This window comes from Lactuca sativa, chromosome 7 (genome assembly GCF_002870075.4).
Source record: "Lactuca sativa cultivar Salinas chromosome 7, Lsat_Salinas_v11, whole genome shotgun sequence".
Classification (NCBI taxonomy): Eukaryota; Viridiplantae; Streptophyta; class Magnoliopsida; order Asterales; family Asteraceae; genus Lactuca; species Lactuca sativa.
Window position 1 is genome coordinate 177,032,169 of NC_056629.2, and position 14,188 is coordinate 177,046,356.

The 14,188-nt window shown below is 40.7% G+C and overlaps 1 protein-coding gene across 1 annotated transcript; it reads left to right on the top strand.

Moving 5' to 3' along the window:
• The first annotated feature begins 229 nt into the window (after positions 1–229).
• On the top strand, positions 230–1,752 carry LOC111900479 (fasciclin-like arabinogalactan protein 2). Its single transcript, XM_023896362.3, has one exon. The coding sequence runs from the start codon at positions 324–326 to the stop codon at positions 1,524–1,526; it is 1,203 nt and encodes a 400-aa protein (XP_023752130.1). The 5' UTR covers positions 230–323; the 3' UTR covers positions 1,527–1,752.
• The last annotated feature ends 12,436 nt before the right edge of the window (positions 1,753–14,188 follow it).

The window sequence follows — 14,188 nt, forward strand, 5'->3', positions numbered from 1 at the left end:
TCGATTATTTGTTTAATTGCAATTATTGAGTTGAATATTCAATAATAATTTCCGGTGGTTATTTTTTTTATTATTATCTTTAAGTTTATATTTTCTTAAATATACTTTAAAACAACAAAACTTTCGTTTATAAAAATATATACAATCCTAATAATAATTCATATGGTAAAACCATAACCGATCGACATCGTTATTTAAATGATTAAAACTTAATTTGATGGTTATATATAGACAGAATTCCAACTAGGCCACTCACAAGTCACAGCTCTTCTTTACCTCCTTCACCACCCAGAACAGCCACTCATCGCCGCATCTCCGGCGAAATGCAGACGTTTTCGGCGGTTACTCTCGCGGTCCTTTTACTCATTTCTCTCTCCACCACTACCGACGCCCACAACATCACTCATATTCTTGACAAAAGCCCAGAATTCTCAACCTTCAATCACTATCTCACACTCACTCACCTTGCCGGAGAAATCAACCGCCGCCAGACTATCACTGTCTGCGCCGTCGACAATGCAGCCATGTCTGCCTTGATTGCCAAAGGCTTGTCACTTGTCACTATAAAAAATGTTCTTTCCCTTCATGTCTTTGCCGACTACTTCGGCTCCAAAAAGCTCCACCAAATCACCAAAGGCTCCACCTCCACCGCCACCATGTACCAAGCCACCGGTGAAGCCCCTGGCACCACCGGATACGTACATATCACCGACGTTAAAGGTGGTAAAGTTCACTTCACTCCCGAAGACAATCCCACGCAAACTGTTCTTTACGTAAAATCCATATTAGAAATGCCTTACAACATATCGGTCATTCAAATTAGTGAAATTCTACAGTCGCCGGAAGCTGAGGCACCGACATCGGCGCCGGATCTGAACTTAACTTCGTTGTTACAAAAAGACGGATGCAAAGCGTTTTACGATCTGTTATCAACTTCGGGGGCTATCGGAACGTTTTTAAGCACAGTTGACGGCGGAGTAACGGTGTTCTGTCCCAGTGACGACGCTATTACGGCATTCGCGCCAAAATACAAGAACTTGACGGCGGAAGAGAAGACGTCTTTGTTGCTTTACCATGGTGTTCCGATCTATAATTCCATGGGGATGCTGAGATCAAGCAATGGGTTGATGAATACGTTAGCGACGGAAGGGGCAAAGAAGAAATACGACTTCACTGTACAAAACGTTGGCGACGTTGTGAAGTTGAAGACAAAAGTGGTGACGGCGGCGATTACAGGGACGGTGATCGACGACGAACCAGTGGCGCTTTACAAGATTGATAAAGTTTTGTTGCCGAGGGAGTTGTTTAAGGGGACGGCGGAGGCTGATGAACCTGCAGCGGCACCGAAGGCGGCGAAGAAGAAAAAGAAGGCGGCGAAGAAGGGTGATAATGCGGATGCCCCGGGGCCAGACTCTTCAGACGACGATTATGGTGGCGGTGATGCGGCGGATCAGACGGCTAGTTCCGGTGGGAGGCTGGTGGCGTCGGCGTTTACGGTGGTGTGTCTCGCACTCGTTTTTGTTTGATGAGGCTTTTTTTTGTTGATGCGATGGAGTGACGGCGCGGTATTATAGGTCCCACGAAGTTGACGCATAGAAGAACACAACCTCCTTTTTATTTTATATTATTTTAAAGTTTTTTTTTCTTTTCCATTTTTTATTTTGTAATATAAACGTTTTTTTTCCCTCGGTTTTGTAATTGTTTTGAGTGCTTGATTGATTTGATTAAAATAAAACGATACACATTGTTGTATTTTAGTTGTGTTTGTAGGTTACATTCCTTCGTTTTTTTTTTTGGTTGGGAGTTTTGAAAACTAAATAAAAGCCTATTTCAGTTTGAAATCACTTTAATCGAAGATGAAATAATATTGAATTTTACAATCTAACTTGGTGATAGGTATGAATACCGAATTGAAGATATCAATTAATGAAATAGTTCAACCACATACATATGTATATACATATGAATTAAAATCAAGAAATTACTACTCATAAATATATACATATACCACATACATGTAGATTAAAATCAAGAAATTACTACTCATAAATATATGAACATTATAAGAAAAAGTTTTTATATTACATAAGTCAAATACAAATATCTAAGAACAAAGTCTATCTACTGTATTTGGTGATCATGAAATATACTCAAACATCATCAATCTAATTTTGATAACCAATATGATATTTATAAATCTTGAAATACTTCAATGTAAGCAGGGGCTGATTTAGGGGGTTCCGGGGTGGCACCGGCAACCCCTAAATTTTCCGGCCGCAGTGGAAAAATTTTCGAAAATTTTTAAAATTTTTACTTTTTCTACTATCGTGCAACCTCTAATCTTCCCGTGCAACCCCTACTATGAAATCCTGCGTCCGCCCCTGAATGTAAGTCCATATGTCACATATGTTCTTTTCTTCATCCATGATTATTCATTTATACCTTTTTTGTTTGTTACTCTAGACAAAGTGACATACAACTTTTTGTGGATGAACACAAATATTCACAAGAATAACCCAACTATAGAAAGTGATTGGTTTTGGCTTTTATTGATTATCATTGCAAAACATAACACCAAGGAGAATTGTTTGCAGACAAATTTGAATGGTATATGTTTGTCAGATGGAGCTAAAACGACTCTTGAGTATAAACGTTCGAGCTCGATCTAACATTATTTCCAGAGATGATTTATGCTTCAAGTACACATATTATCAACATTACCGAAGCAGCTACTTTCAATTTGGTTCATGATTCAGTATTCCAAACAATTTGATGGATATTAGAACATTAAATGAGTACAATGCTTCAGTCGCAGAGTTGTATTATCATAAATGGTATAATTTGTCTGAATTTACACATGTTGTGAATAACCAGATATCCAATTAAGCACATACTTGTTCATGAATTTACATATGTTGTGAATCACCATATATCTAATTAAGCACATACTTGTTCATTTGACGTTCTACATGATTTTATAGGTGTCAGAAGAATAGAAGAATAGCAGGTTGATGAAAATATGTGCTACTTTAGTACTTGTACTTTTGAAAAGAAAAAAAGGATATACAAAATCAACAATTGGCTGGATCGGATCACACACATTTAATCAACATGTTCTCGAGAATTTCAACCTCTTCTTGAGCATGATTATCCTTACCAGTGACACCATCACCAATATTTAATATCCACTCTGTGAATCTTTAACTTTTGGACAACTATTTTGGATCACAACCTACATGTAAATGCATATTGACATTTAAGTTCATACCTAAAACTAGTGCCAATGCTTTGAATAATTAAGGGATACATGAACGATATCATGCCTACTACCCTTCGGTATGACATGTATATGTCTGAAATCCCCTCTAAAAACAACTTTCCCACCAAAAGGTGGAGAGATTATGCAATTGATTTGCACTCCTAAAATGTCGGCAAGATTCTGATCTAACGCTTCAACACATTGTCTATACACCATCAGATCCTCATTGTAAATGATTGATTTTGTCTCCTTAAGTAACTAACACAACTCACCATACATAACAATGAGATACACTAAGGTGGTGTTTGTTTTTTTGACAAAAAGACTTATTGACCTCTTATATCTACGGCGAAAAGACATTTGAGAAAAAGACTGTTGTTTTAAAAAAACAATAGATATAAAAAAAACAATTCTTTTTAACCTCTTTTTCCAAAGAAATAAAAATAGATTTTGATTTTGGAAAACGTTTTTGTAAGTTCTAACCCTATGTGATATTTCTTTTTCCATCCCCCTATGTGATATTTCTTTTTCCATCCCAATGTCTCCATCACTATTGCCAATACCACTGTCGCCCACCGCCGCCGCCGCCGCCGCCGCCCCCACCACCACCTCCACCTCCATGTATGCCACCACTTCCACCCTAACACCCCCACCTCCCTTATTGTAACACCCACAACTTTGGACTAGACAGTTAAGGTATAATAAGCGATAAAATGACATTTTAATAGAAGTTTATTTAGGATAAATAATCTTAAGCAAAGTTATAGTATATGTGACAAGGATTTCGTATATAAAAGAACTCTAATATACGTCCACGTAAGAAGAAGTCATGCTTCTTTGAAGTTTTGTGATTAAACCGACATGGCTATGCGTGTCGTAAAAAGTGAATTTTAGATAGGTTGCTTATTAGCCTAATCCATCTAAATGAAAGTCGTAGTAATCGTGAAACCGAGAGCATGCATATAGAGAATGTCCAAATTTGAATTTGTATGAGAAAGTTATGATTTTTCGAAGTTTTAGCGCAACAACATGGACACAAAAATCGAAATTCAAATCGGTCGATTGTTAGCCGAAACAATCTAAATGAGAATTAAAGATCTCATGAATATGAACTCGTCGACATATAGACAATCGAGAATGAAGTTCATATGAAGGAGTTATGAATTGACATGGACCTCAACAATCTAAACCGATCTAAATATGAATTTTAGTTAGAGTGAGAGTTAGCGGTTAAGACTTTAATGAAAGTTGTAGATTTCATCGAGAGGATTCTGGGGATATAAAGAACATCGAAAACGTAGCTCGTACGTGAAAGTTATGGTCGTCCGAAGATCTACGAGAAAATACATGCACTGGTAATGTGGCAGCACCAGAGTGCGCCACATGGCATGGTCTGCCGTCCCTTCCTCCGAGAGACAAGGCGATGTGGCATGATGCGGACGAGACATTTGGCACCATGAGAATGTGACATATGTCGCATTCTAGAAGAATGGGATATAGATGAACCAAGCCGCAACACATACGATAAAGGAGGCGTTTGCGTCATCAAAGGGTGCGGGGCGCCCAATAAAATGTATGGCACGCACACCTGATCCATACCTAATATTTTCAAATTTCACTCATTTCCTTACAAACTTACTTCCAATCTCTTAGAAACCTATCTAGCATTTAATTTTGATTTTTCCTAACTTTTAGAACATTTTAGTAGAAACTCTAGAGCTCTAGGAGCCTAACGAAAAGAAGTGTTCGGGTTGGAGTTATTTCTTTTTCAATTTCCTGGTTTTTTGCTAAATAATTGTAAGTTAAGCTACATTTATTTTATTTCAAGTGTAACTTATATTTATGTTCATAATCGTTATTATGAACCTATAAATAAAATTTATCAGTGATTCCAAGTCATTATACCGATTGGTCTACTTACGGGAATGCTGTCTAGACTGGATTCAGTGAGGTGTTTAAAATGGAATTTCCAAACAATATACTTTATATACCAAATGGACTCTACCTATGATATGATCCTACATGGTTGTTCCTTACTTGATAGATCTTGATGTAGACATTGAGATAAGTGAGGAATCTAGACTGTCATACGTCACCAGGAATATAAGACTAAGTCTTAGTGATATTCATACCTAGGTCATATCAAAAGAAAAGCCAATGTGCTAGGCAAAGTGTTGCCCAACTTTCCAATCATACACTTTTAACAAGTGAGCGCATAGTTACTTTCAACTTACACATAGACACAACTGTTCTAATTGCTTAAATGCTATGTGTGTTGTTTAATTGTGCGTACTATATCTATGTAATATGATGTGAATATTACTTGATTAAGTTGTTGTTAAATATGACTCGAGAATTTGGATCATGTTCATGGAGCATTTGGAGCACTTGGAACTCAATGGAACACTTAGGTTCATGGAGCATGTGACAGAGGAAAGGATCATCTGAGAAAGGAATGGATCGTCTGACAAAGGAACGGATCAAGTACCAAAGGAACAAATAATACATAAGGGGGTTTGGAGCACCTGGAAGAGGTTTGGAGCACTTAGGAGTGATATGGAGTAACAAGGGGACCTTGTTGCACCATTTGATGAAGCGTTGGGCCAATAAGGATGTTGTTGTGCCAAGGGTATTCCTTCTTGTGCCAAGTATATCCCTCTTGTGCCATGAAGAAGCCTTGTTGCGCCAAGCATGCCCTTATTGCACCAAGATTGTCCTTATTACGCCAAGGTGATGATGTTGCTCCAACCTAGAAGTGTTAGTGACATTCTTGATGCTTTTTGCTCCATCCTTGTGTTAGATTAGGTGTCTAACCCTATAACTATAATTGGTATGTACTTGACCTAATAGTAGCATGGTCCTTTTGGGTTGCCTTCACATGAGCAATTTGATAGGATGGATACTTGAGAAAGAGGTTATTTGTGATTTATTAATATATTATATGAATAATATATTAATTGAGAAATCATATTATTTAATTGGTATTGATCAAGAATTAATTTGGAATTAATTTAGTGATCAAAAGAGACTGGTTAAATTTACGTATGGATCTTTTGTCCCATCCAAGGTTGTAGAACTCGTTACTCGGTACCTGTTCGGCCGACTACCGAGTAACGAGTACTCGGGAGTACTTGGGGAGTACTCGGATTTGGAAATTTGTGTAGAAATATTTTTAGGGAAATTATATATGTCAAAATCATAAGATAAAATCATATGTTGATTGAAATATATAACAAAATTGGATACATATGAATACACAAAAAAATGAAAAATACATAACGGTCTCACTTCGTGAATAATTACTAAAATTTTAAGATATATATATATATATATATATATGTAGTAATAATCACATGTGTGTATGTGTTAAATAATAAATCATTAAGTATATTACATGTATTAATCACCGAGTTGACCGAATTTCACAACACTACTCAGTTCGTAAGGGGCCGAACGAGGAGTACTCGGGATTATGTAACTCGCCTAGGCAAGAGGGGGGGGGAGTAGCGAGTACTCGGAGGAGTAATCGGCTAACTCGGCAAGTTTTACAACACTGGTCCCAGTGACATGTATGAGGATATCAGTGGATTCTCCACTTGTGAGCTTGATCAGGGAAGCTCAGGCTGAGGGTGTGCGGCAGGAGAACTGGAAGCTTGAGAGGATCACGGGTGAGATCACCCGATTTATGTAGGATAGTCATGAATTGTTGACTCGTTGCAGTCGGGTCTAGGTTCCGATGTCTGGTTGGGTCAGACAGATTGTACTGGAGGAGGCTCATAAGTCTCGTTTCTCTATTCACCCGGGGGCTACCAAGATGTACCAGGATCTGAGACTGAGTTACTAGTGGTCGTTCATGAAGAGAGACATCGCATGGTACATCGAGAGGTGCTTGACCTGCAGGATGGTCAAGGCCGAGCATCAGAGGCCGTATGGCAAGCTACAGCCTCTAGAGGTTCCCATGTTGAAATGAGAGCAGATCACGATGGATTTTATCACCAAGTTGCCGAAGATGGCAAGAGGTTTCGACGCTATTTGGGTCATCGTGGATCGATTGACCTAGAGTGCTCATTTGCTGCCCATTCAGGAGAGCTCATCGGCCAAGAAGCTGGCCGACGTGTATTTCTGCGAGTTCGTTGTTTGCCATGGGGTTCCAACCTCTATCTGTGACAACCCGGAACTTCTATCTTCTATAATTGGTCGGTTCTATCAATGTTAAACTCGATTCTACCACCTTTTAACATCATTAGAGGGTTTGTTAAAGTATTCTAAGCCTTGTACAATCAAAATTTGGGTTATAGGTCGAGTTATTCCAAGACATAGCACAACATTCGGGCCATACACCCTCTTGGGATGAGTGTATAGTCGTACACATGGGTGTGCGGCTGCACACCTACCCCACAACCGCACACTCGGGGTGATGGGTCACCCACCCCTATAAATATGAGGATACCTCCTCTCTTTCACCCTTTTCTTCTTTTGGCTGCACTCTACCACTTTCTCTCTCTAGAATCTTCATCAAAGAACCCTCCAAAGGCTTCAAAAAGGTAAGTGATTCATCCCCTAGCTTGTTATACTGGAAAAATCCCTTGATTCCTCATGTTTCAACCATGTTCTTCATCACTCTGGAGGTGTACGGCCGCACACCTTCATAAGGTTGGCCATACACACCTTAAAGGCTCTCCAAAGTGAGAGTTTGGCCCCTATCTTCCAGTTGGACTTGGTATTAGCCTTGATGCACCTCAAAATTGACATCTTGGACATGAACATGGAGAGTGTACGGCCGCACACCCCTTTGTACGGCTGCACACACACCTTTAGGGTCGTACACCCACTTTAATGATCATATTTAGCCTCAAGCTTGCAATACCACTTAGTATGGGACCTAGAACCACTCCTTGGATGTTTGAAGGACCTTGGAAACACCTCAAAAGCACTTCCCTTCATGAGTGTATGACCGTACACTCATGGGTCGTACACCCATGACCGTATACACCCTTAGGGTGGTCGTACACCTACCTCATTCGATCATATATGGTTCTGACACTGAGTTCAAGCATTTATAGGTCTTTAGAGTGGTTTCCTATCATGTCTAGTCATAAAACATCCTAATCTAATACATATATGTGTTATTATATGTTAATAGGATCCATTTGTGTATGAAACATCAGTTGACACTCAGCATCCCTATCGACATGACATTCGAATCACACAAGCAAATGGTGAGTTCATACCCTTACGCTTTTAAGGTTTTTAAACGTTTTCAGGGGGAATACAAGCCAAACACAAAAGGATTTTTGTGAACTAAAATAGAAATGTTTTCAACAAGTTAAAACTTATGCAATTGATACGATCTAACGTGTTTTATAAAACATATAGACATTTATTCCCTTTGTATTATGTAGAGCATAAGGGACATACTCAAAACCTAATTGCATAGTTTTCAGAACAGTACATGAACATAATATATCAGTCAAACTATAATAGGTATAGTTTGGGAAATTCATTACCAGTTTTACAAATTCAAACTACATACACGGTCGAACATATAAACTATGATAGATTTAGTTTATCCATTTCTACATACAGACAACAAGAGTATAATACTAAATAATTATTTTGTGTATTATTATTTATACTCTACTCAGTACACAAACGATTTCTAAAATGAGAACAACGATACAGAACAACATGTAAACTAGTTAATACAGGATTGTGAGACCTCTCTTCATTGTACCCTTCGGGGTACTGGTAAATCCTCTACATTTAGTATAGCCAGAGTCTCCTAGAGGGAGAGCGTGAGATTTGTGAATAGATCTATTCGATACCGACAATCCCATACCTGATCTGTTAGCTATAGTTAGGCAGGCATGCCTGGGGTGACAAATTTCGTAACATACGATGCCTGAAGAAACGTCGTGGAGGTCATCAGTCATATTAACATGGCTATACAAACTCACAATAGTATAAACTAACCTTTGTTTACGGGATTATCATTCTTCAATAGTTTTATTTTAATTAATAAGACTACCTACATACTATACTGGAGGGTATTCCATGGATACAACATTTGGTTTTATTTTAAGTAATAAAACGACTTTACATACTGGTGGTAGCCAGGGTTTTCAAACAGATCATACTTTACATACAGTTACAAAAAAACATGATAGAAAATATTGGATTTTCTAGAAAAGCAATCAAACGTTTATACAAATTTAGGTACTAGTTTTCAAAGCGAAACATGCTTTACACATAAGTGAAATCAAACATTTATACAAATTTAGTGACTAGTTTTCACAACAAAAACATGCTTATGAACTCACCAGCTTTATGCTAATATGTTTTCAAAACCGCTTGTATTCTCAGGACAACAGTAGACAAGTACACTAGCCATCCTTTGGAGAAGACAGAGCGTTTTGGAGTCTCGTCTTTATCTTTTGCTACTTTTTGATGTATACACACTTGTACCAAACAATAAATGTAATTATTCTTATTGTATTGTAATGGTTGTGTTTACTTTGGTTACTATGATGCAATTGTTGTGATACTACATATGACGTCATCCACCTCCGAATGTTTTCGTCGTTCGTTTGACGGTTCGGGAGTGTGATAGATTGGTATCAGAGCTATTGTTTATAGTGAACTTAGTATATCGAACCTTACAAGGTATACAACTATAACACTAAGGGGCTGAAGTGCTCTGAACTAAAAGTATACTTTAAAATATAAGTATTTTCAAAAAGTATACAAGTATACCTAGATACCAGAATCAGTATCATAAGTAGAACAAAACCAAAGTATTTGGATGTTGGACATTGCGGTTAAACCTGGGCAGTTATGTAATTATGTCTAGGGTCAATATAGCCTGATCAACTATATTTATTCGAGACATGACCGACATGTGCTTGGGAGTGACTGTGGTGTTGTAACAGGCCTAAAACTTACCAAGTATGGATACAACAAGATATCAATAGAACAAGAATCCAACTTAAAATACTATAGAAGTATTTTAGCCAGAGCCAAATATATTGTAGAGATTCATTACAAGTGTTACTACTTATTTCTTCTTAGCGATAGTTTACTTGCATTAGTAACCCTTCCTTGTTTATCGCTTAGTAGAGCACTTTATCTATCAAATGAGATATATCTTGTTTCATATCTCTTGATTCAAAAGTCTAAGAGACTTACCATCTTTTTCTTCTTGGCTCTTTATAAAACAAGATGCCTTCAAAGAAAAGACCCAACAGAAAGAAGAACAATCCTCCAACAGATCCAGCTCCACCACCGCCTCAGTTCGATCCTGCTATGTTTCGGGCAGCTGTTACTGCCGTTGTGGCTACCGCAATGTCACAGATAAATTCTGGCGGCTCTAGCGGGTCGGGAAGTGGTGCCCAACCCCTTAATCTCGATGGAATCCAGGGACACCAAAAGGAGTGTTCCTACAAGGAATTTATAAACACAAAGCCCAGATCCTTTGATGGCAATGGAGGTGTCATTGCCCTAACTCGGTGGATCGAGAAGATCGAATCGGTCTTCGGGATCTGTGCATGTTCTGAAGCCAACAAGGTGAAGTTCGCCGCTTGCACCTTCACAGACAGAGCGCTGAACTGGTGGAATGGTCGGGTCAAATCCCTAAACCTACCAGTGGCAAATTCCATGGGTTGGGAAAGTTTAAAGGAACTTATGCTCGTAGAGTACTGCCCAAGGGGCGAAATGCAGAAACTGGAGCACGACCTTTAGAACCTTAAGATGAAGGGTTCTGACATCGCTGCACATCCTTTAGTCTTTTCAACGGTACTTGAATCTTAAGTCGCGGTCATGTCTCGCCCCCCCCCCCCCCCCCCCGGTATAGTGACCGGTTCCATGTTTTCCCCGAATTTCATCAGTTCCAGGCTCAAGTGCCTGTTCATCCATCTTCATTCCAAAGGTGAGCGTATCCATTGAGTGACTGTAACTGCTATCGTTTACAGTCAATAGTTCTTAACCAACCCTTTCTCTTAGAGCTTTATAAAGCTTGAAGAGAGAATAGGGAGTAAGGGGGACCTTCGCTTCATTAGAAATTGGACCCGGACCTTCTTTCTTCTCCTGCGGAGTCCTGATAAAGTAACCGACGGTAGTTTAGTAAAGTTCTCCTGCTTGCGGATTTTTCCCTGCACTGATTCAGGAGCCTTCTTCTTTAGTCTAGGATTCTCAAGAAAGAAAAAAAAACAAAAAAAGAAGCGGCTGGGCGAGAACAAGATGGGGTCGTCGTCCGACGACCGTCTACTAAGCGAAGAGCCGCTCACTTCCTTTTATTCACACATAAGATGTGCAGGTTAGGGGAAGAGAAGCAAGCTAGCCCTGCCTACCTCCCATCTATATCTATAGGCAGCAACGGTAAGAGCTGGTAAGCATGGTAACAGTATCGGCGGCCGGGGCCGGTGCTCCGCGTTCTATCTAGGTTCCGCTCTTATGTACGCCCGGGTCTTCAATAGAAGAACACGTGTGAGTGGGAAGGGATTGAATCATTCATTCATCTTTTATGTCTTCTTCCGTGATCCATTTCATGTCAACTCTAATTAGTTATAAAAAGGCCTACTTTACAAAGGGAACGTAGTTTCCCGGGAACCTTTTCCCGGTAACCGGCCGCATCGGCCCCTTCGTTACCGTCAGCATTTGGTACTCTCTCGATAGCTTCAATAGTTCACTGAAAGTCTTTGGTGTAATGAACCACAAGCCCTTCAGAAAGAAAGACATAATAAAAAAAAGATAAGAAAGGTTTGGTTACGGGAACCAACGGTGATGAAGGTTACCTACTTTCGGTGGACGTGGAGCCAACGAGTTCAGTCAAACAGCGTAACGAGTCTAAGGTTACAGAAGCGTTCGCCTACTTTGATAGGCATAGCATTGCAAGCAAATAGAGCAGAGAGCTTACCGTTTCTTTCTATTAGAGTCGTGAGCTTGTTGTAGTCGGTCCTAAAGAACCTTTCTGCTTACTTGCTATATCCCCGTGTCCTTGCACGGCTCGGCTCGTTCTTCGAGCCCTGCTTCCCCCCTTCTCCCTCTCCCCGTTCTACCGTCCAAAACAGGCCGTATGGAGTATAGCCAAGTGGTAAGGCATCAGTTTTCGGTACCGACATGCAAAGGTTCGAATCCTTTTACTCCAGATTATGAACACCCGATTGGATCTGTCAAAAACGAGCTGACGACTACAGAGGAAGCGGCTGACTGCAGTCCCTGAGCCCAGCTTGTAGCAAGCCAAATGTTTGACTTGAGCCTACTTTGCTAAGAGAAGAGAGAAAAGGAAAAGACAGACGGCAGAAAGCAATCCTTCCAACCGCGGAGTTGAACACAACACTGACTTCGGCCAGTTTCTTTCATCAATCTCCTGGCCCTTGCTTAACTCCTTGTTCCGTAAACCGGTCGCTGGTTGATCTGATCGGACCCCGGACACGCGAGAGCCCAGCCCGAGAGGAATGCATGGTTCCCCCTTCATGGGACGTTCGCAGTCCCCCTCCCTCTAATCTAAGCTTACCTTGCTCGCCCAAGCCTGCCGGAACAACAATGGAATGATGGAGCTAATCTGCTTGCTTGTGCAGGCGATGAACGCTCGGCTAGGGCGCGACAGAGGAGCGTCGAGTGACGGGCTGTCGAAGAGCAAAGAAAAAAGTCACTCGAAGCTCTGCCCTTTGCTTTGCCCCGTGCTGTCTTCCTTCAGTTGCCCCCACCCAAGAGGCCTGCAGTCAATTGCCCTTCTCGTTCTCGTCAAACAAAAGACAATCGCCTTTTGCCGGCAAGCTAGCCTCACCTACCTCATCTATAGGCATTTCTATCCGCCCGCGCGCGAGATCAGATCGACTACTCTACTACCATCATGCCGAATTTATTCAATAGGACAGAAAATGAATAGCTTATTCATAATCTTAGAGGCCCTGCACCGCTGCATTCAATTGCATTCAATTGCTTTGTCATAAAGAAAGGGAAGGAAATCTTTTTTTGATCAATCGCCTGAACCTGCCTTTCTTTCTTTGCCAGGAGGGGTGGGCCAATCACTAATGGATCTCTCAACGAGAGCCTCATTCTGTCTAGAGGAAATTTATTAGGTTTAGGTGGATCCGGTTGATTATGCGATTCGGTAGATGATTCGGAAGTTGGTTCAGCGATAGATGTAGTCGATGGGCTAAATCGTCGAACTCCTCATTGCCCCAATCTTCCCTGTAGGCTCCCTGCTCCGCCAGCGCGACAACTGTCTGAATCATTTGACGCTTCTTCTCACCGAGCAGCCCCTCGACTTCTACTTCAGGTTCAGGGAGCTCCGGCAGGGGAACTTGAGTCTCAGCAGAACCTTCCTTTTTTTTTATCTCTCCTTTCCCGCGAATTTGATCCATTTTGCTCAGTTGGGGAGCGGAGGTACCCTCGAGCGGTGGCTGGGCAGTGATCTTTGTGGTAGCGGGGGGGAAACAACCCCGACCAGCTGGCCTGTACTGCTAAAGAAAAAGGGCTTCACTGATTCGTACTAAATAACGAGCTAATGAATCCCCTTCGTTTTGCAATTGGACTTCCCAATCAAATTCGTCGTAACACTCATAATGATCAACTTTACGAAGATCCCATTGTATTCCGGAAGCTCGTAGCATGGGTCCCGCCTCCCCCGTTTGGGCTCTCGCTCGAATCGGAACCTTTATGCGTTGGTAGGCTTTCGACTCAATCTAATAGCCTACCTATCGGGCGCCAATAAAAGAGAAAGTTTGCGCATGGGCTCATTATCTGATGCAGAACCGATGCGAGAGGGAGAATCAATATGGGAGAAGCGGGGATTGAGAGCTTTCAAGAACCAGTGGAAAGGAAAGACTTGTTCCCTGCATTCCTTTCTTTCCAAAGAGAGTCATTAGTGCTAGGGCATAAAAGCTTTGATTGAATGACCACCACCTTGGTTGTATTGTTTTCAAACAA

Excerpts from the sequence above, each read along its gene's own strand:
- LOC111900479 (XM_023896362.3), top strand. The coding sequence starts at position 324 with ATGCAGACGTTTTCGGCGGTTACTCTCGCGGTCCTTTTACTCATTTCT.